Here is a 23834-nt window from a genome sequence, read left to right as displayed (position 1 = left end):
CGTGAGTGGTCGGGGGTCTCTCACCCCCGAGGGGCTCGAGGCGTCATCGCGACGACGAGGGGAGGCGAAGGCATCGACTGGATGTCGGAATTTCTTTGCACAATGACTCACCGCCACCTCCTCCGCCTGCCCACTGTCTCCACTGCCTGTCTTGTCTGGCCATGAGTGCCATAAACTCCTGCCACGACTCAAACCTCGCTCGCTGCATTCATCATGAAACATCATTTCATGCCGGTATTCTTCATCACCTTATTAAAAGGGTAATTCGCTGGTGGCTAGGAGATGTTAACTGTCTCGCCTGGTATACAGGAGGTCGTGGGTTCCATCGAGACCCTGACGCCTGCTGCTGTATATTTTAAGTTTGAATGTCTCTCATCCCCGCGGTCGCGTGAATTTTTCTCCGGGTCCTCCGGTTTCCCGCTCCACATTTAGAATGAACGTGCGTTTAGAGTCTTTGGCTGCTGGACGTTTCCACACGACGATGATATAAGCCATTTCGTTGGGCTATCAATGGCGGGCAGTTCGCGTCTGAAGAAGAGCCATACAGCTCAGTGGGCCTAACCTGGTAAGATATAAAAAAAAATAGCTTCAGTAATCGTTGTTTTGGCAACCGTCGCTATCGCGTGCGTACTCTATCTGTTATACGGTCACGGGATTGACAAACGTGCTAAGTGAGTTTTAGAATTGTGCCAAGAATGCACGGCCACAGCTGACGAGGCTACCGCGTGATGTTTTGTGCCTTGCTCAGATCTCTCGGGGGCCAGAGCCTATTTCTATTTGACCAGGTGAGGCCCACACTGATCCCTACGCAGCTCTTTTTCAGAAGCCACCTGGCCACAAATGATAGGCCAACAAAGTGGCTTATCGCGTGTAAATGTTTATAGCAGCCAAATACTCTAAATGCGTGTTTCTAAATTTGGAGGGGAAAACTAGAAGACCTGCAGAAAAAACCACTGGACCATGGGGAGAGAGACACGCAAACTCCAAAAATACAGCAGGCGTCCGGGTCGGGATAGAACCCACGACCTCCTGCATACCAGGCGAGATAGTTAACATCTCTCCAAACTCACCAGTCTTCTCCTTTCAAACACAAACTACAGACAAGTCGAAGTGATGCATGGTCGCTAAAGTGGGTACCGCTGCGAAAACCCCACAATCGTTGCTCTGTGGGGAAACTGCCCCCCCCCCCCGTCCCGGCAGAAGCGTGCTGCGGCATTTCACCCGCGGAGCCTCGACCACACTGAGCCCAGAGGAGGCGGTGAGTCAGGCGCAAGTCTCGCGAGCGAGCGTCGTGCCGTGAGTGTGCGCACGGGGACGAGAGGAGAGTGGACGAGTCGGGGAGGGAGAGAGCGGAGTGTTGGTGCGTGACTTCGCATGAGTGCAGGGACTTGGCTCGGAGGACCCCGTGGGAGGGGTGCAGAGCAGAGTGGGAGGGGGGGAAACGTCTCAGCGGAATGCCGGCTCGGAACGGAGCAAAGGCGACAGAGGATGTGCGTACAGTGTAGCAGTGGACAACAGTCGCGTCACGAGCGTGGGGGCAGGGGGTGCCTCGCTACCACCCGGTGGTCAAAGCTACGAGTTCCCCCCCCCCTGACAGCCACCAAACTACGGAGCTGTGGTGGCTGCATGTCACGAAGACGGAGACCGTGAGCGGAGTAACGAGGACGCGATTCGGCAAGAGGAGCCGCGATATAGAATAGCCGACAGTGCGACACAAATCAAATATTGGGGCCTCATCTGATCGATTGCCGCACCCGCTGAGCTGATAATGTAGTTACTACGCCACTGATAATGTAGTCACTACGTCACTGATAATGTTGTCACTACGCCACTGATAATGTAGTTACTACGCCACTGATAATGTAGTTACTACGCCACTGATAATGTAGTCACTACGCCACTGATAATGTCGTTACTACGTCACTGATAATGTAGTCACTACGCCACTGATAATGTAGTTACTACGCCACTGATAATGTAGTTACCACGCCACTGATAATGTAGTCACTACACCACTGATAATATAGTTACTACGTCACCGATAATGTAGTCATACGCCACTGATAATGTAGTTACTACGCCACTGATAATGTAGTTACTACGCCACTGATAATGTAGTCACTACACCACTGATAATATTGTTACTACGTCACTGATAATGTAGTCACTACGCCACTGATAATGTAGTCACTACGGCACTGATAATGTAGTTACTACGCCACTGATAATGTAGTCACTACACCACTGATAATATAGTTACTACGCCACTGATAATGTAGTCACTACACCACTGATAATATAGTTACTACGTCACTGATAATGTAGTCACTACGCCACTGATAATGTAGTTACTATGCCACTGATAATGTAGTTACTACGCCACTGATAATGTAGTCACTACACCACTGATAATATAGTTACTACGTCACTGATAATGTAGTCACTACACCACTGATAATATAGTTACTACGTCACTGATAATATAGTCACTACGCCACTGATAATGTAGTTACTACACCACTGATAATGTAGTTACTACGTCACTGATAATGTAGTCACTACGCCACTGATAATGAAGTCACTACGTCACTGATAATGTAGTCACTACGCCACTGATAATATAGTTACTACATCACTGATAATGTAGTTACTACGCCACTGATAATGTAGTCACTACACCACTGATAATGTAGTTACTACGTCATTGAAAATGTAGTCACTACGCCACTGATAATGTAGTCACTACGCCACTGATAATGTAGTTACTACGCCACTGATAATGTAGTTACTACGCCACTGATAATGTAGTCACTACACCACTGATAATATAGTTACTACGTCACTGATAATGTAGTCACTACGCCACTAATAATGTAGTCACTACGCCACTGATAATGTAGTTACTACGCCACTGATAATGTAGTCACTACGCCACTGATAATGTTGTTACTACACCACTGATAATGTAGTTACTACGCCACTGATAATGTTGTTACTACACCACTGATAATGTAGTTACTACGCCACTGATAATGTAGTTACTACGTCACTGATAATGTAGTTACTACGCCACTGATAATGTTACTACACCACTGATAATGTAGTTACTACGCCACTGATGATGTAGTTACTACGCCACTGATAATGTAGTTACTACACCACTGAAAATGTTGTTACTACACCACTGATAATGTAGTTACTACGCCACTGATAATGTAGTTACTATGCCACTGATAATGTAGTTACTATGCCACTGATGACGTTACTACGCCACAGATAATGTAGTTACTAGAATACTGATAATGTCGTTACTACGCCACTGATAATGCAGTTACTATGCCACTGATAATGTAGCTACTACACCACTGATAATGTAGTTACTACGCCACTGATAATGTCGTTACTACACCACTGATAATGTAGTTACTACGCCACTGATAATGTAGTTACTATGCCACTGATAATGTAGTTAGTACACCACTGATAATGTAGTTACTATGCCACTGATAATGTAGTTACTATGCCACTGATAATGTCGTTACTACGCCACAGATAATGTAGTCACTACGCCACTAATAATGTAGTCACTACGCCACTGATAATGTAGTTACTACGCCACTGATAATGTAGTCACTACGCCACTGATAATGTTGTTACTACACCACTGATAATGTAGTTACTACGCCACTGATAATGTTGTTACTACACCACTGATAATGTAGTTACTACGCCACTGATAATGTAGTTACTACGTCACTGATAATGTAGTTACTACGCCACTGATAATGTTACTACACCACTGATAATGTAGTTACTACGCCACTGATGATGTAGTTACTACGCCACTGATAATGTAGTTACTACACCACTGAAAATGTTGTTACTACACCACTGATAATGTAGTTACTACGCCACTGATAATGTAGTTACTATGCCACTGATAATGTAGTTACTATGCCACTGATGACGTTACTACGCCACAGATAATGTAGTTACTAGAATACTGATAATGTCGTTACTACGCCACTGATAATGCAGTTACTATGCCACTGATAATGTAGCTACTACACCACTGATAATGTAGTTACTACGCCACTGATAATGTCGTTACTACACCACTGATAATGTAGTTACTACGCCACTGATAATGTAGTTACTATGCCACTGATAATGTAGTTAGTACACCACTGATAATGTAGTTACTATGCCACTGATAATGTAGTTACTATGCCACTGATAATGTCGTTACTACGCCACAGATAATGTAGTCACTACACCACTGATAATGTCGTTACTATGCCACTGATAATGTAGTGACTACGCCACTGATAATGTAGTCACTACGCCACTGATAATATAGTTACTACGTCACTGATAATGTAGTCACTACACCACTGATAATGTAGTTACTACGCCACTGATGATGTAGATACTACGCCACTGATAATGTAGTTACTACACCACTGATAATGTTGTTACTACACCACTGATAATGTAGTTACTACGCCACTGATAATGTAGTTACTATGCCACTGATAATGTAGTTACTATGCCACTGATAATGACGTTACTACGCCACAGATAATGTAGTTACTACACTACTGAAAATGTCGTTACTACGCCACTGATAATGTAGTTACTATGCCACTGATAATGTAGCTACTACACCACTGATAATGTAGTTACTACGCCACTGATAATGTCGTTACTACACCACTGATAATGTAGTTACTACGCCACTGATAATGTAGTTACTACGCCACTGATAATGTAGTTAGTACACCACTTATAATGTATTTAATATGCCACTGATAATGTAGTTACTATGCCACTGATAATGTCGTTACTACGCCACAGATAATGTAGTCACTACACCACTAATAACAGCATTAGCGCACTGAACAGCATTAGCGCACTGAACAGCATTAGCGCACTGAACAGCATTAGTGCACTGAACAGCATTAGCGCACTGAACAGCATTAGCGCACTGAACAGCATTAGCGCACTGAACAGCATTTCCGCACTGAACAGAATTAGCGCACTGAACAGCATTAGCGCACTGAACAGAATTAGTGCACTGAACAGCATTAGCGCACTGAACAGAATTAGTGCACTGAACAGCATTAGCGCACTGAACAGCATTAGCGCACTAAACAGCATTAGCGCACTGAACAGCATTAGCGCACTGAACAGCATTAGTGCACTGAACAGCATTAGCGCACTGAACAGCATTAGCGCACTGAACAGCATTAGCGCACTGAACAGCATTAGTGCACTGAACAGCATTTCCGCACTGAACAGAATTAGCGCACTGAACAGCATTAGCGCACTGAACAGAATTAGTGCACTGAACAGCATTAGCGCACTGAACAGCATTAGCGCACTAAACAGCATTAGCGCACTGAACAGAATTAGCGCACTGAACAGCATTAGCGCACTGAACAGCATTAGCGCACTGAACAGAATTAGCACACTGAACAGCATTAGCGCACCGAACAGAATTAGCGCACTGAACAGCATTAGCGCACCGAACAGAATTAGCGCACTGAACAGCATTAGCGCACTGAACAGAATTAGCGCACTGAACAGAATTAGCGCACTGAACAGCATTAGCGCACTGAACAGCATTAGCGCACTGAACAGCATTAGCGCACTGAACAGCATTAGCGCACTAAACAGCATTAGCGCACTGAACAGAATAAGCGCACTAAACAGCATTAGCGCACTGAACAGAATTAGCGCACTGAACAGCATTAGCGCACTGAACAGCATTAGCGCACTGAACAGAATTAGCACACTGAACAGCATTAGCGCACTGAACAGAATTAGGGCACTGAACAGCATTAGCGCACTGAACAGAATTAGCGCACTGAACAGCATTAGCGCACTAAACAGCATTAGCGCACTGAACAGAATTAGCGCACTGAACAGCATTAGCGCACTGAACAGCATTAGCGCACCGAACAGAATTAGCACACTGAACAGCATTAGCGCACTGAACAGCATTAGTGCACTGAACAGAATTAGCACACTGAACAGAATTAGCGCACTGAACAGAATTAGCACACTGAACAGAATTAGCACACTGAACAGAATTAGCACACTGAACAGCATTAGCGCACTGAACAGCATTAGTGCACTGAACAGAATTAGCACACTGAACAGCATTAGCGCACTGAACAGAATTAGCGCACTGAACAGAATTAGTGCACTGAACAGCATTAGCGCACTGAACAGCAGTAGCGCACTGAACAGAATTAGCTCACTGAACAGCATTAGCGCACTGAACAGCATTAGCGCACTAAACAGCATTAGTGCACTGAACAGCATTAGCGCACTGAACAGAATTAGTGCACTGAACAGAATTAGCGCACTGAACAGCATTAGCGCACTGAACAGCATTAGCGCACTGCACAGCATTAGCGCACTGAACAGCATGCGTGCACTGAACAGCATTAGCGCACTGAACAGCATTAGCGCACTGAACAGCATTAGCGCACTGAACAGCATTTCCGCACTGAACAGCATTAGCGCACTGAACAGAATTAGCGCACTGAACAGCATTAGCGCACTGAACAGCATTAGCGCACTGAACAGAATTAGTGCACTGAACAGCATTAGTGCACTGAACAGCATTAGCGCACTGAACAGCATTAGCGCACTGAACAGCATTAGCGCACTTGAACAGCGTTAGCGCACTGAACAGCATTAGCGCACTGAACAGCATTAGCGCACTGAACAGAATTAGCGCACTGAACAGGATTAGCGCACTGAACAGCATTAGCGCACTGAACAGCGTTAGCGCACTGAACAGCGTTAGCGCACTGAACAGCGTTAGCGCACTGAACAGCGTTAGCGCACTGAACAGCATTAGCGCACTGAACAGCATTAGCGCACTGAACAGCATTAGCGCACTGAACAGCGTTAGCGCACTGAACAGCATTAGCGCACTGAACAGCATTAGCGCACTGAACAGCATTAGCGCACTGAACAGAATTAGCGCACTGAACAGCATAAGCGCACTGAACAGCATTTCCGCACTGAACAGCATTAGCGCACTGAACAGCATTAGCGCACTGAACAGAATTAGTGCACTGAACAGGATTGCTGCACTGAACAGCATTAGTGCACTGAACAGGATTGCTGCACTGAACAGCATTAGCGCACTGAACAGCATTAGCGCACTGCACAGGATTGCTGCACTGAACAGAATTAGCGCACTGAACAGCATGCGTGCACTGAACAGCATTAGCGCACTGAACAGCATGCGTGCACTGAACAGCATGAGTGCACTGAACAGCATTAGCGCACTGAACAGCATTAGCGCACTGAACAGCATGCGTGCACTGAACAGCATGCGTGCACTGAACAGCATTAGCTTTGCGGAGAAGTTTTTTGCGTTCTTGCTATCGATGACCTAACCGAGATGGACGGATGCTAAACGACCAAAACGAGAACGCCCGCTGCATCGACAGTGACTGTTCGCTAACTTGAAATGATCTGACACGCACCACTAAAAACGCTCAGCCGAGGCAGCTCCTCGGACCGTCAAGCCTCTGCTGAGGATGCCTCTCCGAGCTGACAAGAGGTCGTTCAATGGAAAATCGCTCTGGAGCGCTCTGCCCAGTGAACGCACCTCCGGCTTCGTGTAATGACAAGGTGCCATCTGTTGACCAGGAGGGGTAATGACGAGTATGGGTGCGTTATATAATAACCAACCAGAAGGGGGTGTGTCTGTGTTAAAGGTTAAAGGCAGGGTCAGTCGGGAAGCTCCGGGAACCTGCTCGAAGGTTCTGGAAGGGGGCGTGGCCGGAGGCGGGGCCTGGTCACGGCGGGAAGTATATAAGGGGGATGTGATCGAGGGTTCGAGGCTGTCGTGCGATCCCGGGTCTTGGCTGCCGTCGCTGTCCCGTCGTCGTTCGGCCTCGTGGCTGATCTTCTGCACGGCTCCCATCGTCGTCGTCCCTACATTAGTCAGCCAGCTATATAGTTAGACGCCGACGATGGGGTTGTGTGGATGGGTCAGCTATGCGTAGCTGTGGATGTATATTTGTCACCCAGTGATTGTGCCTGGAGTGTGAGAATAAATAAGAAGCCCTCTACACGTTGTGTCTCGGAAGTCGCTCACGACAGACGGATACGTCGCTGCGACAGGTGCAGCAAGCGACTTGAGGGTCCATTCGACCACAGGTAGCTCCACATTACCGCTTGGCACTGGCATTTAGTGCGCGGCCAGGGATTGAACCCCAGTCACCCACGAAGGATGGAATGGTGCACAAGGTGGTGCGGTCGGCAAAAAACACGCTCAGCCGCCGGTCTCCCCAGTGGTGATGTTTTTCCACACGGTACCAGGTGTACTCAATTAAAGCTCACCGATCGGCGGTCCAGGACCGTTTTAGATATTCGCCATCGATGTTGACCGTGAGCGGGAATCTAACTCGTGCGGCTCGGTTTGTGGTGCGGGGCGCTAATCACGCCACCACTGCTTCCCCACGCACCACACACTCCACACATAAAGCCCCCGTATTATAGCCTTAACAAACTGGAGGGGCAAATGCGGTTAGCGAGCACCTATGAAGGCCGGAACGGTACACGAGGGAGTTTGTGGTCAAGCACCACACCCGACCGCCTTTGTCTCCCCAGTGGCGATGTTTACACACCGCACCAGGTGATCATTTGAGGCTGAGTCGACCTAGGGGAGGCCCAGGACCAGTTCAGATAATCGTCACTGGTGTTGGCCGTGAGCGGGAATCGAACTCGAGTCGCCGGTTTCATAGCGCAGCGCGCGAACCGCGACACTACCGCTCCCCACTACACACATACACACACACCATCACCACACACACACGAGATGTGAAACGTATTTGTTTTGCTTTATTTATTACGGAGTTCAAGGCGCGCCAAGAAGACTGCGTTCACCTGGACAGGAAAGCAAAGCCATTGAGGGCAGGCGAGCGCGGTTTGTACACGGGGCCCCACGCCACGAACCCCCCCCCCCCCCGGACTTGCAGCCGAGAGGGGATTCACCCCAACGTGAACGAGAGAACTCGACCCCCGTCGCGTCGCCACGGCCGCGTGCGCTGCACGGCTCTCCGATTGGTTGGTGCCGCTACGCGGTGGTGGACTCCGCATCGTCCTCTTGGTGACGAGGTGGTGGTGGTGGTGGTTACCATCCTGGGAAATCAGTCCCGGTTTTTGTCAGTGTGACATTTCAGTCCCACGTGCTGGCTGGGCGTACCTTCAGAAAGTGAACTCTGCAGGGGTGCTGGGACGTGCCGCGTGCCGCTGGGCACGATGCCCGAAAGAATCCGGTTCATGAAAACGCTGCCAGCATGTTCAGCAAAAACGTTGGACGTCACGGAGCCGCACGTGCCGAGCGAGACAACAAACGACACGATGATAACGACGACGATAGAGCAACGTGGCGATGCGTGGATACAGCGACGTAGCAACGCGTGGGTACAGCGACACACACGAGTCATCCCACACAGGCGATGGGACGAATTTACGCCACCTTCCTGCGTGTGTCCCATACGTGTATGTACAAGTCCTGTGTGTGTGCTGCACTTTGAACCTGGCAACCCGAGTTCGATTCCCGTTCACGGCCAACACCAGTGACAATATCTAAACCGGTCCTGGGTCTTCCCCTAGGTCGACTCGGCCTCAAATGAGTACTTGATGCGGTGTGCAAACATTGCCACTAGGGAGACAAAGGTGGCCGGACGTGATGCCGGTCACCCACTCCATGGTGTGCAATGCAGGTCTTCAAGGTGCTCACTTACAGCACTGGCCCCAACAGTCTACGGTGGATTTTTGTCTTTGTGTGCGTCCCGTGTGTGTGTGCCCCGTGGGTAAGTCCCTAAGTCGGGTGTGTGTGCGCTCGCTAATAGCACTTGCCTAACAGTTTGTTAAGGCTATATGGGGGTTATTTGTCTGCATAAGTCCCATGTGAGTGTGTAAGTCCCATGTGAGTGAGTGTGTAAGTCCCATGTGAGTGAGTGTGTAAGTCCCATATGTGTGAGTAAGTCCTGTGTGAGTGTGTAAGTCCAGTGTGAGTGTGTGTGTGCGACTCCGCTGTCGGGACCGCTGCCCGCGAACTGCGCTGCAGGAAATCCGCAGTGGCACTGACTTTATTTAAAATGTCGGACGCGTCCGCTTTTAAGTCTTTGGCAGCGGAAGCGCTGAGCTCCGCTGTTTTTTGTTGTGGGGCGACGGCTGCTGCGCCGCGCCACGGCTGGGCAGGCGGCGGTGCTCGCGGGCCAAGTGTGTCGACCGCTGTTTACCCGCGTTGTGGGAAAGCAGAGACGTCCAAACTCCGGCGCCCTCGGAGTCCTGGCCACCGTCACGCGCCGTCGCATCATCGCACGACTCCCCCCCCGCCCCGCTCGGATCGAGCCGACGGCGTCGTCGCCCGGCTCTCGAGCCAGGGGGTGCGCGCCGAATTTGGGGGTTGGCAAAAGCCAGAATCCGTGCCGGTGCGGTTGTTGTGAGAGTAAAAAAAAAAAATTTGCCTCTGAAATTGTTCCTTGTTTTTTTGAAGGTGGATTTCAACTCAACTCCCGGGAAAAAAAAACAGGAGCCCAAATTGAGCCTCAAACAACAAAAACAGCAGCTGCCTTTTTAATTGTGACGTGTCGTGCCACGTGCCACCCACGCTGAAGAACAGGGTGACATGTCACACCGCACGCGCGAGCCACCAACACGCCGGCCCCAACAACGCCGAGAGACGGTTTCTCAGGATTGTCCCCTTGTCGAGGAGGTGGTCGCCGTCCTAGGAAATCCGTGCCAGTTTCTGTCGGTCGTGTAACGGCGCACAATCCGCGCGTGTGCTCCCCTCCCGGGACCCGAACGGCCGTGCGTGCGAGGCGAGAGCCTGACGCAGCCGGATGCGCCGTGCGATGCTGGCCCAGAGCGCACGGTGTCTACAAGCCCCGTGCGTTTAGATATCGGGGACACGCGACCGCCGCGCGTATACCACGGCGCGGTGACACTCGGAAGTGAATTGGTAGAGGAGGCCGAGGGCCGTCAGCCCGGTGGCTGAGTGGCCACCGTGGGGATCGTCCGGGGCGGACGACACAGACGGCTTCGTCTCCGAAGGAGCCACAACAACAACCAGATTACAAACGAGATTCGAAGCTTTTGTGACTGCAGGAATTACTCTTTCGTTCTTTCGTTAAAGTCACATAGAAAATATTATTCTTTAATTTTATTTTCTACGCGTGACTTTACCGAAAGAACCAAAGAAGTAACCAGGTTACGGTTTGACGTTTTGCGAATTAAAACGGGCAGCGTGGCCACTATCGCCGCCGGACGACGCGTCGGCAATTTGGCGCGACGGAGCAAGGCTTGGATGAGCATGTTGCAGCGGAGGGAGACGTCATTTCGTCAAAGCCGGACGACCGACGCGTGGCAGGTTTGTGACTCACTGGGCTCTGAGAGACGTTGCACACGGATAGACCCGGAATGTGATTTTTGCGTAACGGAAAATTCAGGGTCAATTATCGTGCTGCTTGGCTTCCAGAATATCGATCTGTGATTTTTTTCTTAAAAAAATGAAACATGCTTTTTCCATAAAATAAACACTGCCATACCAGCAAAATACTCGTGTGTGTGTGTGTGTGCGCGCGCGGTGTGTACTTTACATTGAATGTACAGGGCGTGGCAAGCGCTCGCCTGCTAATCATCAGGCATCCCAGCATACGGCATAGCATACAGTATGTACAGTCCGAACCCGACGCCACAATATGGATACATTGCATAAAACCACCAGTGATATCTTTCCCCACACTTTCCACTTGTGAACTAAAATGGAAACCATACGAAAGAAAATGCCCAGCGACCGTAAACCCACAGAGATAAGCCGCTTAACGGCTCTACAGCAATTTTTCTTTTGGTTCTCGATCAAAAATATTTTTTTCCCAGTTTAAATAATTTTCTGTCAAATCAACAGATCCCAAAGATATTTGCATGATTTCCCAACGATATTTGCGTGATTTCAGAACAACAACACCGTCTAACGTACAATTATTTTGTAGTCATTAAACACAATCCCCCCTCTTCCCCGTCAACACTGCACAAATAATCGCAGTAGCGAGGAGGACACGCAAAACTAAACAGGGGCTATTCCACAAGCCACTGCAAGAATGGAAAGGTCCTCAAGTGGCAACATTACCGAGCAGCACTCTCATGCAACATGTCTGGAGCTGGAGAGAACCACGGTGGCTAGATGTTCACTACCTCGCCTGGTCTACAGGAGGTCGCCGGTTCGATCCCGACCCCCTGCTGCTGCATATTTGGAGTTTGCATCTCTCTCTCTCTCTCCCCGTGGTCGCGTGGATTTTTCTCCGCGTCCTCCGGTTTTACCCTCCACATTTAGAGTCAACATCATGCGTTTAGAGTATTTGGCTGCTATACATTTCCACGTGATGATAATCTACTTCGTTGAGGTTGCATTTGTGGCCAGGTGGCTTCTGAAAAAAAGAGCTATGTAGCTCAGTGGGCCTTACCTGGTCAAATAAAAAAAGAGTTTTCGTTTAGTTTAGTGTTTCTGTAACAGCATCTCAACCCCAGTCTCTCGGGAGTTTGTGTAACTGACTGACATCGTTGTCGTAGCGATGTCGGTGAAACTGGGCAGTCACCGTGAAGGAGTCAACGTGGACTCCACGTGAAGTGAATAGTTATCAGAGGATAGGCCCTCGAGCCGCCGTTGGAAATTCCACGTCACATGGCGCACGGACCGGTCTGCACCCAACGGACAATTACATTTTTGACTTCCCACAGTGGTACTTGTATTTTCATCAACCCGAGGATCGATGACGGTCCGAGTGAGACAACTCTCCCGGCAACTGCACAGTGAAACGCCGGATCCGAGCGCGGAAAAACCCCAACGGCACCGCCAGCAACACCGCGACGACGCTGGCCGAGCGAGGCCCGCGGGGGTTCCGGTTCCAGCCAAAGCTTCAGTGGGGGTAGGGGCTACGGTGGTGCGGCCGTCGTGATCCAATGGAAACTTTCCCAACCCCACCCCGAAATGTCAAAACTTTCTGTACGGATGACTCCGTGACCGTGGTGCGCAGGGCTCTGAACACCTGTGGAGCAGCGTTTTCCACATTTTACACCAACTCCGAGAGACTCCTTCGCATCACTTCCACAAAACCCGCGACATTCATTCACCTCGGTCGATTGGGGGCAGCCCCAAGGCTTGGGAGGGTGGCTCCCAGCCGGCACTAAAGGTCAAAGGTGAACCGTGCCTGTGGTTCATTCTTTTTTTCCCGTTACCCGCCCTCTCTCTCGCTCGCCCCGCAAACCTGCCGAGCGGAGCATGGGAACGTAGCTGTTAAAAACGGCTGCTCCGAGAGAACTTGATTGAGGGAACACCTGGCCCAGGCATGGCGAGCCAACGCGCGGCGGGGCCATGTGACCTGGCGCACGACCCGTTGGCGCGTGGTGTCAGATTCTGAGCTCTCCGTTTTTCACACCTCAATGGGGACCCGGTTTTAGTCGGAACGTCGGAACGGTCCAAGTTTCCCTCGCGGTCATGTTTGCTGGCCGTTACAAGCTTCCGCTAAAACGCGCGTTGTCAACACCTTGTCTAATATTGGATTTCGGTGCCACGGTGGTAAGATGTTTCATCTGCCTCGCTTGGTATACAGCAGGTGGTGGGTTCAATTCAGACCCTGACACCTGTTTATTTGGAGTTTTCCCGTCTCTCTCCCCCGTGGCCACGTGGAATTTTCTCTGGGTCCTCCGGTTTTTCCCCTCCACATTTAGAATCAACACGCATTTATATTATTTGGCTGCTAGAAATATCCACATACGCTGCTTAGTTGAGCAATCACAATTATTTGTGGCCAGGTTGCTTCTGAAAATAACTATTTGGCTCAGTGGGCTTTACCTGGTAAAGTAAAAATAATAGTTTCGTTGAAAATGTGGGTTCCACTGCCGGACAATCGCTGGCCTTCCCCCCCACCCCGCCCCCGAGGCTCACGCATGTGGCGACTCGTAAGAAGATTCATCCGGTCAGCGGCGGAAACGCCGTGAGCTCAACACGTGACGAAGCCCAGCGAGATGACGACCAAAGCGGACGGGATATTTACATGAAGGGGGGGGGGGGAGAATGAATGACAATTCCGATGGGAGTGGGTGACAAACCGATACAAGGAGAACCACAGGTTTAGCGTCGTTGCGCTTGGAAATGCGAATGAGCACGGCGGCAAAGAGGGGGGGGGGGGGAGGCGCAGACTGGGGGTTGCGAAATTAACGTCGCAGAAAAACCAAAAACAACCAGAGCAAGCGTCCTTGAGGCGCGGCCCACAGACACCGCGGCAGCGTCGGAGATTACAATAAAAATACAAAACAACAACAAATCGATTCAGCGACAGCATGTAAATATATTATAACTTTTTGTTTGTTTGTTATAATCGTTTCCCTACACAGCGCTGCGTGGTTTAGCGTTCCGGGCACAATATACAAAGCGGTGGCAGTGATGTATGTACAACGGACTCAACCCCGTGGCGTTGCAGACGGATTGGCGCTACGTTTGCAAAATTACGTCTTCTTCCTTATTTTTCTATTTTTTTTTTTCTTTTATACACACGTATGTATCATCGTAAAAAAAAATCCTTAAAACTTTGCCAAAAATCGCAAAGCTTATAAAAACGTGAATTGCTCTGTGCCGTTTTGACTCTTCCCACGTGTGACATTCATTGTAGTCTGGCCCACCCCTCCCCCACTTCCCCCCCACAAACCTCCCTCAGTTTTGGGTGATGCCGTGTACAATAAAGATTTTCACGAACGCGTTTTACATTTTTCTTAACGAAATTCTCTTTTTTCCGTCGCGACGTTGGCGCCGCGGCCGCGTCGGAGCGAGGGAGACGCGGCCTCCGGTGGCAGCCCAACAGCGCGTTTCGTCGCGAGGCTTTAAAAAAAAAAATCTGTCCGATTGCTTTTTGGCAGAAGAACAACAGAAGGAAAGGAAAAAAAACAAAGAGAGCCTTCGAAATTATTTATGGAGGCGCGCGAAAACGACCGCGAGACCACAACGGGACGGGCGACGCCGCGAACACAAAATTAACAAAAAACCCCGACGGCCTTCGCGACGGCCTTCGCGACGGCCTTCGCCAACTTTAAGGACGGCCAAACATGCCGCTCGGGTAGCCGCTACGAACGCCCCCCGGGTAAGAAATGAAACGTGGCGGCGGTTCCCGCAAAACTTTCATCATCGGCGTTTAAGTTCGGGCGGTCGCCGCGCACTGGCACGCGGGGTCGGCGCGTCGCATCCTCGTCGCGCCCTACCGGTGCAGGCCGGTGCGGCGGGTGGGTGGGGTGGCAGGGCGGGGGGGGGCGGCGGGGGGGGGGGTGGCGGCCTCAGTGCGGCGTGAGGCGGCCGTGCACGCGGAAGCGGTAGAGGCACGTGTACTCCGGGTGGCCCCAGTTGCTGAACACGCGCAGCTCCACGATGCGGAACGTCGCGTCGCCCATCTCCTCCTGCCGGGCGGAGAGACAGCGACGGTGAACGCGGGAGGGAGGAGGGGGGGAGCAGCGCGGTGAAGACGGCGCAGCAGTGCCGGGCTTGAGGGGCCAGCGCCCCCTACAGGCCGGTCGGTGGCGCGAGACTCGAGAAGTGGACTTTGAGGTGGCTGCGTGGGCTCAGGGAAACAATGCCCCCTCCCCCCCCATTATCCCCCCGACCACCACCAACCACCCCGCCTCACCCGTCCATCCCTGTCAATTTGGGAAAACTTCGACAATTACACCGCGGCACTATTGTTAACGTTTCCAACTCGATTCGCATTCTCGGCAGCAGCTCTGTCTGTAGCGAGGGTGGCGGTGGGCACATCTCCCGTCACGTGGATCCAACGCCAGCGGAGCTGGTGGAAAAAAAAAAAAATCGCTCGATTGAAACCCGGCCAATTGCACGCGAGCGTGAAAGCATCCCAAGATCCGCACGTACGTGGGACGTCCCGTCTCGTTTCTCGATCTCCGAGACGGCCGCTCACCTGCACAGTGAAGGTCTGGATGGCCTCCCCGTCCTGGTCGTATTCGTAGCGTCCCAGCATCAGCCCCTCCTCCTGGTCCTCACTCTCCAGGCCCTGGCGGCAACAACAGCAGCGGCGCGCGTTACACAGCGATTGCCGCCGACGTGTGACGCGCGCGTGGAGGGGCGTCACATTGACGTGCGCGTGGGAGCCGCGGGTAGCGGAACAGTGAGCGACCGAGCGGTGAATGCGAGTGGCGATTGAGCAGTGAGTGAGGATGCGCGAGTTGGCGAGCGGAGCGCTCCGTCTCGGCGCGGGGACGTACGTAGATGGCGAAGTCGCGCGGCGCGCTGCTCACGGCGCCGGTCGGGGAGAGGGAGCGTGGCACGTGCTCGAGCGAGAACGCCGTGGGGCGGATCGTGGCCGACAGCTGCACCACCACGTAGCCGTACGTGCCGCGGAACGGCCAGCAGTTCCCCGGGTTCACGTCCGGCTGGGGGAGTGCGCACCACAGAGACAAGAAGAGAAGGGGGGAATGTTACATCAACCCTTTCCCGTTCCGATGACGAACGTCGTGTACGTCATCGTGCGGGAGGGCGTGCGTCACAGTTTGGCGCCAGCTATCGAAGAGTCCGGATCGGATCACGCGAGCGGGTTACTCCCCCCGACCAGGGGAGGGGCTTGCGTGTCCCAACCGCGTGCAGGAGGGAGGCGTGAGCACAGCAGCAGCAGTAGTTCAGGGCCGTGGGTGTCGCCGTCTCTCTCACGGCACGCGACGATCCACCCGGGCTCCCCCAGCCCCCCCCCCTTCCCAGCCAGGGCAACCCGAGACTGTTCCCACGATTCGAGGTCGCGAGTCCAGTCAAGGATCGGTGCTCGTTTGTGCTGCCCTTCTCACACGCCAGCACGCCTCTCTCGTTTCTAACTATTTATTGATTTTATTTTTTATTTTACCAGGTTAGGCCCACTGAGGCTATACAGCTCTTTTTCAGAAGCGGCCTGGCCACAAATGACAGCTCAACTTAGTGGCTGATCATCATGTGGAAATTTACAGCAGACACGTGATGTTGATTCGAAATGTGGAGGGAAAAACCGGAGAGAAACACCGCAAACTCCAAATATACATCAGGCATCGTCAGGGTCGGGATCGAACCCACGACCTCCTGCATACCAGCCGAGGTGGTTCACATCTCTCCACCGTGGCACCCTGTAAGGTCTGGCACGTCACGCCGCGTTGGCCTCCACGTGCAAATCGGGTTATCGTTTGTGTCAATCGCCAGGGAGGCGTTCTCACGTGCGCCGTTCAATCGCGCATCATGAGCGCAGGGCTCCATTTTTGTTTTTTTCGCTCATTGTCCACGCTCGTCCGCCCGGGAGAGCTTCAGGACTCTTTACAGGAGGTTCCTGCCAAGTGTTCGCAGTAAGGGGACGATGTTGCTGCTGCTGATGCTCCTGCTGCCGTGTGCGATCCCAATTGAGTGTTTTGCAGTTGTTTTTTGTAGCATTGCGATGTGGTTTGGCAGGCACCGGTTTACATTGTGTGTTTAAAACCCAGAGGATGCCCGTGCAGAACTGGGCGAGACCTTACAAACGCCACACAGGAAGGCGCCCGAGCCCGGGAATCGAACCCGGGACCTTCGTGCTGCGAGGCGCGAGCGTCACCGCCGCACCTGGATGATGACGCGCGGCGACTGCGACAGGTGCCAGATGGGGAGGCCGAAGAAGCTGACCATGGCCGTCTTGGTCTCGTACGTCTCTGTGCAGCGAGTGCTCAGGATGCTGCCGCCTGCGCGGACACACGCAGACGGGAGAGACGTGAACACGCAGAGACAAGCGGAGAGAGAGACACGGACATGCAGAGACAAGCAGAGAGAGAGACACGGACATGTAGAGACACACAGAGAGAGACAGACACATCGAGACACGCAGAGAGAGACACGGACACGCAGAGACATACACAGAGAAAGACGTGGACACGCAGAGAGAGACACGGAGAGACACACAAGACACACGGAGAGACACACACACACACAGAGGTACAGACACAGGCAGACTTGCGCAGACATGCGATGCAAGTCAGAGGCAACACAGACGTGGGACTCCGGAGACGCAACCGACACGCGGTGAACTTGCACCAGGACAAAGCACGGACGAACAAGAGGTGGGGACGGTGGTTCGGGGGGGTCTCAGGGCACCGCGCCTTCAACACCCAAGACCTGGGTTGAAATCCGAGTGACAATCGGTACCTGGACAGAATCTCTCTCATATGCCTTATGTAGAGTAACCATTAGAGATTCAAGACATAGATCCCCCGTACAGCCTGTAACAGACTGTTGGGGCAAGTGCTCTTAGCGAGCAGCTACGGGGTCCGGCACGGCACACGAGGGGGTGGGTGGCCACGCCCGGCCGCCTTTGTCTCCCAAGCGGCGATGTTTACACATCGCGCGAGGTACCCATTTGAGGCCGAGCAGATCGAGGGGAGGCCAGGGACCGGGTCAAATAATCGTCAATGGTGTTGGTGACCGTGAGCGGGAATCGAACTCGGGTGGCTGGAGTTAGCAGCGCAGGGCGCTACCACCCGGCGGCTTGGGTGGTAGCACCCACACGGTTTGCGGTTGCTAGGCGCAGTCGCACACGAGGGGAGTGCGACTGGAATCAGGTTTGGCGAAGGTGGCGTGGAGCAGGTGGAGCCGTACCGGCCGACTCGAGGGCGTAGTCCACCTGGCCGATGCGGTCCGCGCTGTACAGCCGCAGCGCGTCCTGCACGATGTGCTGCACGCGCTGCACGGGGACCCACGGGGACACAGGGGGACACACGGGGACGTACGTCACTTTGCCTGCTCTGGAATACGGGGGCTCAGCTCTGTAATTGGTGTAGTTATGCACTTTACTTATTTGAGTTATTTATCCATTTTTTGTGATTCGCTTACCTTTCCTACACTTTGCACGCCTATCGTGTGTTTGTATTGTGTTTGTTGCTGTAGCTTTCTGACCCGCCCCCTACTGGACATCTGTGAAAAGGAGCTTCACAGCTCAAATACAGACTGATTCTGATCATCGCCGTAGGCGAGACCGGCGCACGGCCGCGGGGGCGAACATTCGCTTGGCTCCTGGCGACAACGCGCCGGCTCGGCTCACCTCCTCCGAGACGCCGTCGGCAGCGCCGCCGCGAATCCCCGCGGTGACGGTGGCGCCCGCGGCAACGACCGCGTCGGCCGCGTGATCGCGCACCGCCTTGCCCAGCTGGTCGTGTCGCACGAAGCGCTCGCTCAGCCAGCGCAGCAGCGCCGCCCGCGTCTCGCCGGCCTCGCCTTCGCCTTTGCCGTCTCCGCCGGCCAGCAGCGCCAGCAGGAACGCCTCCACGCCCGCGCGGACCTGGCCCACGACGGCGAAAAAGAGACGAGAACGAGCGACGGACGATTCGCAAAGCGAAGCGAGAGGCAGCCCCCACGTGGGGCCCCGGGGGGGGGCCACGGCGCCGTGATCTCCTCACGGGCCCCCCGCTGCCAGCACGGGGAGATCCACGACAGCGTCACTGGATGCGGTGTGACGCGGTGAGACGCCGTGTGACGCGGTGCGACGCCGTGTGACGCGCTTGTGGCGACGCGCACCGTGCGTTCCGTTGCGCCGGCAGCGTCTCCGCAGCAGCGCTCGGTGGCGGCGGCGATGCCGTCGGCGACGCGGCCGCTCAGGGCCTCGAGCCGCGACTCCAGGCGGGCCACGTCCACCTCGAGGCGCGCCAGGGCCTCCGACAGGCGGCGGCGGCCGGCACCCTCGTCCCACCTGGGGGCGGCAACGCAAACGACGTCGCCGTGAAGTCGCGCCGGCGGCGGCGGCAGCGGCGGGGTCACCTGGAAAACCGCGGTGGAGTAAGAGGCAGACTACGTGCGCTAGAAGGCCTCCGTTGTCCTGCTCTGCACGCGTGACGTAATTTGTTCGCGATCGCTGGTTACACTTGGAAACCGCACTGTGCACCATCAATGAGTTTAAAAAGGTATTTTATATCGTTCTAGGTTACCATGTGGAATTAAATTTTATCGTTATTTTATATTGGCAGATTCATACGTGATTATTTACCGATGACTCTCACGCTTGATATAATTTCACACATTTATAAAATCACCTTACGTACCCCCCAGGGGTCCCCGTTACCCCCGGCTGAGAACCACTGGACTGGAGGAGGGCACCAACCTGTACCTCGACATCACCGCGGCTCAAGGAGCACCGGGACAAATTGACCACCCGTGGGCCTCTTATCCCATCATTGCCGAGACAGTTAGGCGTCGTTTTGGGTAACCGTCCTTCTCAATGGCAGCGGGATGAACCTGGCAACAGGATTTCCGTGTTGGCGCCCCAGCACGTGCCTTGCGATGAAGCATCGTTGGGACATTGGCAAAATTTTGCGGGGATTGTTCCGAATCTAATTTCTATCGAATGAAATCACAACATCGGCAATCTGTCTTAGCCGTAAAACACAAAGAAGCTCCGACGAGGAGTTCCCTCTGCTCAGGTGTGCGCACAAGTTAACTGTGGGTAGGCGGGGCGGGGGGAGGGTCCTGCGATGTTATAGGTGTCTAAGGCGGAAGCGCTTCAGTGCCTGTCAAGAGTTGCCCTCTCGCCCTCTCTCTCCACAGACGTTCCCACGAAGGGACTCGCCGACTGCGATGACCAAACTAAAAGTCCGCCACGCCAACACCAACGAGCCGGCGCTCCTCTCCACTGGCGCTGCGCTCAGGGAGTCGTCAGACACTTTCCACAATCCTAAGGCAAGCCACCACGGGGTCTCTCCGTGAGACAGCCACTGTGGTACTTATATTCTATCTTCCCCAGAGGGATGATGAGGCTAAAGGTTTGACCCCATGACCTTATGTAATTGCGAGCCGAGCCTTGGCGTCTGTGTACACATGCCGATGTGTTCTTGTTATAACGACATAAAAATAACTGGGCTCATATGCTCAGCAAGGTCCCACGCAAATCTATTTAAACTATTTTTTAAACTAAACAATTTTTTTTATTTTTACCAGGTAAGGCCCACTGAGCAATGTAGCTCTTTTTAAGAAGCAACCTGTAAATGTAAAGCAGCCAAATACGTGATGTTGATTCTAAATATGGAGGGGGAAAAAGCGGAGGACCCTAGCAGGCGTCAGGGTCAAACCCATGCCCGCCTGTAAACCGTGGTGATGAAATCTGCCGGAATTGCCCCCAATTGGAGCACCGCGTCGCCGGTGAGACCGTGACGCGCCGCTCCTGGCTCATCCGCACCTTTCGTTGTCTTGGCTCCCGTTCCTTTTCCAGTCCTGGAGCTGAATCTGCACCTTCTGAATTTCCTGTCGGCACACAGAGCAGAGGACCGCCCGGTGAGGTTCCGCCGTTCGCCGTCGCCGCTTACCGGTCGCCCCGCTCAACCCGACGGCAAAAACCCGGCAAACCAGCGCGGTGGTCACGGCGACTCACCAAGACGCTGCCCTCGATGCTGCTCAGCAGCCTTGTCACCTCCGAGTCTCGCTGCTCCACGCGAGTCTGAAATAAAAAGAAGCGCGTGTGCCGTGCGTCAACGACCGCAGCTCGGTACCCAAATCGACGGGCGCGCAGAGTCCACCGTAGCCGCGACGCCCGGTGTACGAAGCCCGATTCACGCGCACTTGTAACCGCGAGGCAGCAGTCTCCGCCGCCGCCCGCTCACCCCGAGGCTGCCGATGCCGTCGCGGTTCTGCCGGACGTCCGCGAGCAACACGGCCAGGCTGCCCCCGACTCGCTCGTCCACCTTCGCGAGCAGCTCCTCCTCGCTCGCCCGCCTCGCCTCCTCGGCCCGCTCCCCTGCGGTGGCACTGGCGGCACCGGCGTCTCGGGAGCGCGCCACCTCCCCGCCGGCCGACAGCGCGCTCACTTGCCGCCCCAGCAGCTGAATCCTGAGCCGCTGCCTCTCCGCCTCGTCCGTCTGCGCCGCCAGCGCCTTGGCCAAGCGCTTAATGTGATCGTCCAGGTGCCGGTACCGATGCTCCTCCGCCAACGCCGCGGCCGCCAGCGCCGCCGCAGCCGCCGCCCTGCCCTGCTCGCCGTTCGTCTCCGCCGCGGCCGCCGCCTGCCGCTGCTCGGCGCGCAGGTCGAGGATGAGCCGCACGGCCTCCTGGATGCTCTCGTGCTGATCGGCTGCTGACGCTCGCAGCAACAGCAGCTCCCTCTCGAGGCGATCGATCCGGAGCGTGTGCTGCGTGCTGGCGCCGGGCGGCGCCGCGGGGTGCCCGTCGGTGGCAGCGCCGTCCGGCGTCCCCACGGAAGCCGAGGGTGCAAGCACGGCCTAGGAGGAACAGCGACACGAGCGGCACGCAAGAGCACGACGTCGGTGAGACGGCACGGTGAGACGGCGCGGTGAGACAATACAGAAAAGCCGAAGTGAAAATTACAAATTGAATCCGTCTGGATATCTAAATGCAACTCGCGCAACGCCGTACACGCGCAACGCCGCGAGCCCAAAGCGACACGACGCAGACACGGAGACGCGGGGTGGGGGGGCAGCACGGCGGAGCAACGCGATGCGTGACGGCGGACGCGAGGAGCGGAGAACGATGCGGCAAGACGGCGCTTCACGGGTACCTTCTGCTCGTGCGTCGGGGGGGGCAGCACGGGCAGCACGGGCAGCACGGCGCCTGCGGGGCCCGCGCTGGGCAGCAGCGACCCCAGCGCCGCCCAGCACCACCAGCCGCCTGCTCAACGACAACGGCGCAAACTTCACAGGCTGCAGGCATTCGCGACCAGCATTCGTGATTGGGTTTTTGCGATAGATCGCATTAAAAAAAATTGTACTTTCACTTTATCTTAGCATGTACTTTGATTACATATGAGGGGACCAAATCCCATACAGAGCCACTGCCAAGAAAATAAAACCCGTTGACCAAGCAAAATCAACAAATGATGATGATGATGCACAGCGAGGCGCCTTGCAGCGGCGCTCTGTTGAACGGCGTCACATGAACGTGATTTACGGTCGCGTTATTTATTTGTACGACGTTAATATTCCCAGCCGCCGCTCCGCAACGCCAGAAGCATCGGGCGCGACGCTCATTTAGACGCAGTGGGCGCTGCTATGCGGGCGGGCGCCATCGACTCGAATCCACGCCGAGTCGGTCCGTGCAGTCGGCGTGGTCAGCGGTGATGGACACACGACGGCACCGGCCATCGTGCGGGCGTCACGAGGGCATCGCGACGGCGCGAGCGTACCGTAGAAGAGCAGCAGGGGCAGGAGCAGCAGCAGTAGCAGCAACAGGAGGCCGAGCAGGTGCCTACGGTAGTGCCTACAAGGGGGGAGGGGAGGAGGAGTGGTGGGGTTGAGCCTCGCGTTGGGACCGTCTGCACGCCTGGCCACTGCTGCCACATCATCGGTGGCGATTGAGATCTCCACTGGTCCTGCCCCCCCCCCTGCCCCACCCCACCCAATAAGTATGGTGGAGCAGCAGCCCCCTACAACCACCACAACATGGCGGGCAGGGGAACTGGGGGAGAAGGGGGCTTCAACCGGCACTTGACTTAAAGAGATGTACCAAATTAGAACGTTACTCTGAAATTCATATTCTTGGGTCTTTCGGTAAAGTCACGTAGATAGGTTCAAAGAAAACAACAAAATAACAAAAAAACTATGACGTTTCGATCCCAACGCAAGCAATCACTTTAAGTCAAGATTTACTTTGAAATTGCTTAATTGAGAGGCCACATGGCAGCAGCGGTGGCGGTCATTGGCACTCCTCTCCGCGCGCAGACGAATCGCCGCTTCCAGGCCAGGTGCCGAGCCACGCTGCCTTGTGGCCATGGGGTCAGTCGTCATTGGGGGCGCCCATTTCCCACGTGCCGAGATGATGAGAT

At 53.9% G+C, this 23834-nt stretch overlaps 1 protein-coding gene across 4 annotated transcripts in view; it reads right to left on the bottom strand.

Annotated features, from left to right (window-relative positions):
• Positions 1–8854: 8854 nt before the first annotated feature.
• The window catches only part of LOC144730392 (uncharacterized), a 67731-nt gene continuing 52751 nt past the window's right edge, over positions 8855–23834 (bottom strand). For all 4 annotated transcript variants that reach the window (XM_078611189.1, XM_078611191.1, XM_078611190.1 and 1 more), the window contains 12 exons: positions 23196–23269; positions 22572–22681; positions 21661–22275; positions 21432–21497; positions 21240–21304; positions 19589–19760; positions 19116–19352; positions 18674–18758; positions 17648–17763; positions 16303–16470; positions 15999–16091; positions 8855–15486 (listed from right to left, as the gene is read on the bottom strand). In XM_078611189.1, coding sequence (XP_078467315.1) covers positions 15367–15486; positions 15999–16091; positions 16303–16470; positions 17648–17763; positions 18674–18758; positions 19116–19352; positions 19589–19760; positions 21240–21304; positions 21432–21497; positions 21661–22275; positions 22572–22681; positions 23196–23269 — 1921 coding nt within the window. In that variant the 3' untranslated portion in view covers positions 8855–15366. The remainder of the gene's footprint in view (positions 15487–15998; positions 16092–16302; positions 16471–17647; positions 17764–18673; positions 18759–19115; positions 19353–19588; positions 19761–21239; positions 21305–21431; positions 21498–21660; positions 22276–22571; positions 22682–23195; positions 23270–23834) is intronic.

The sequence above is a fragment of the Lampetra planeri genome, chromosome 35 (assembly GCF_965212315.1).
Source record: "Lampetra planeri chromosome 35, kcLamPlan1.2.h2, whole genome shotgun sequence".
Lineage (NCBI taxonomy): Eukaryota > Metazoa > Chordata > Hyperoartia > Petromyzontiformes > Petromyzontidae > Lampetra > Lampetra planeri.
Note: the sequence above shows the minus strand (reverse complement) of the source record. Positions and strands in the feature narration are given on the sequence as shown.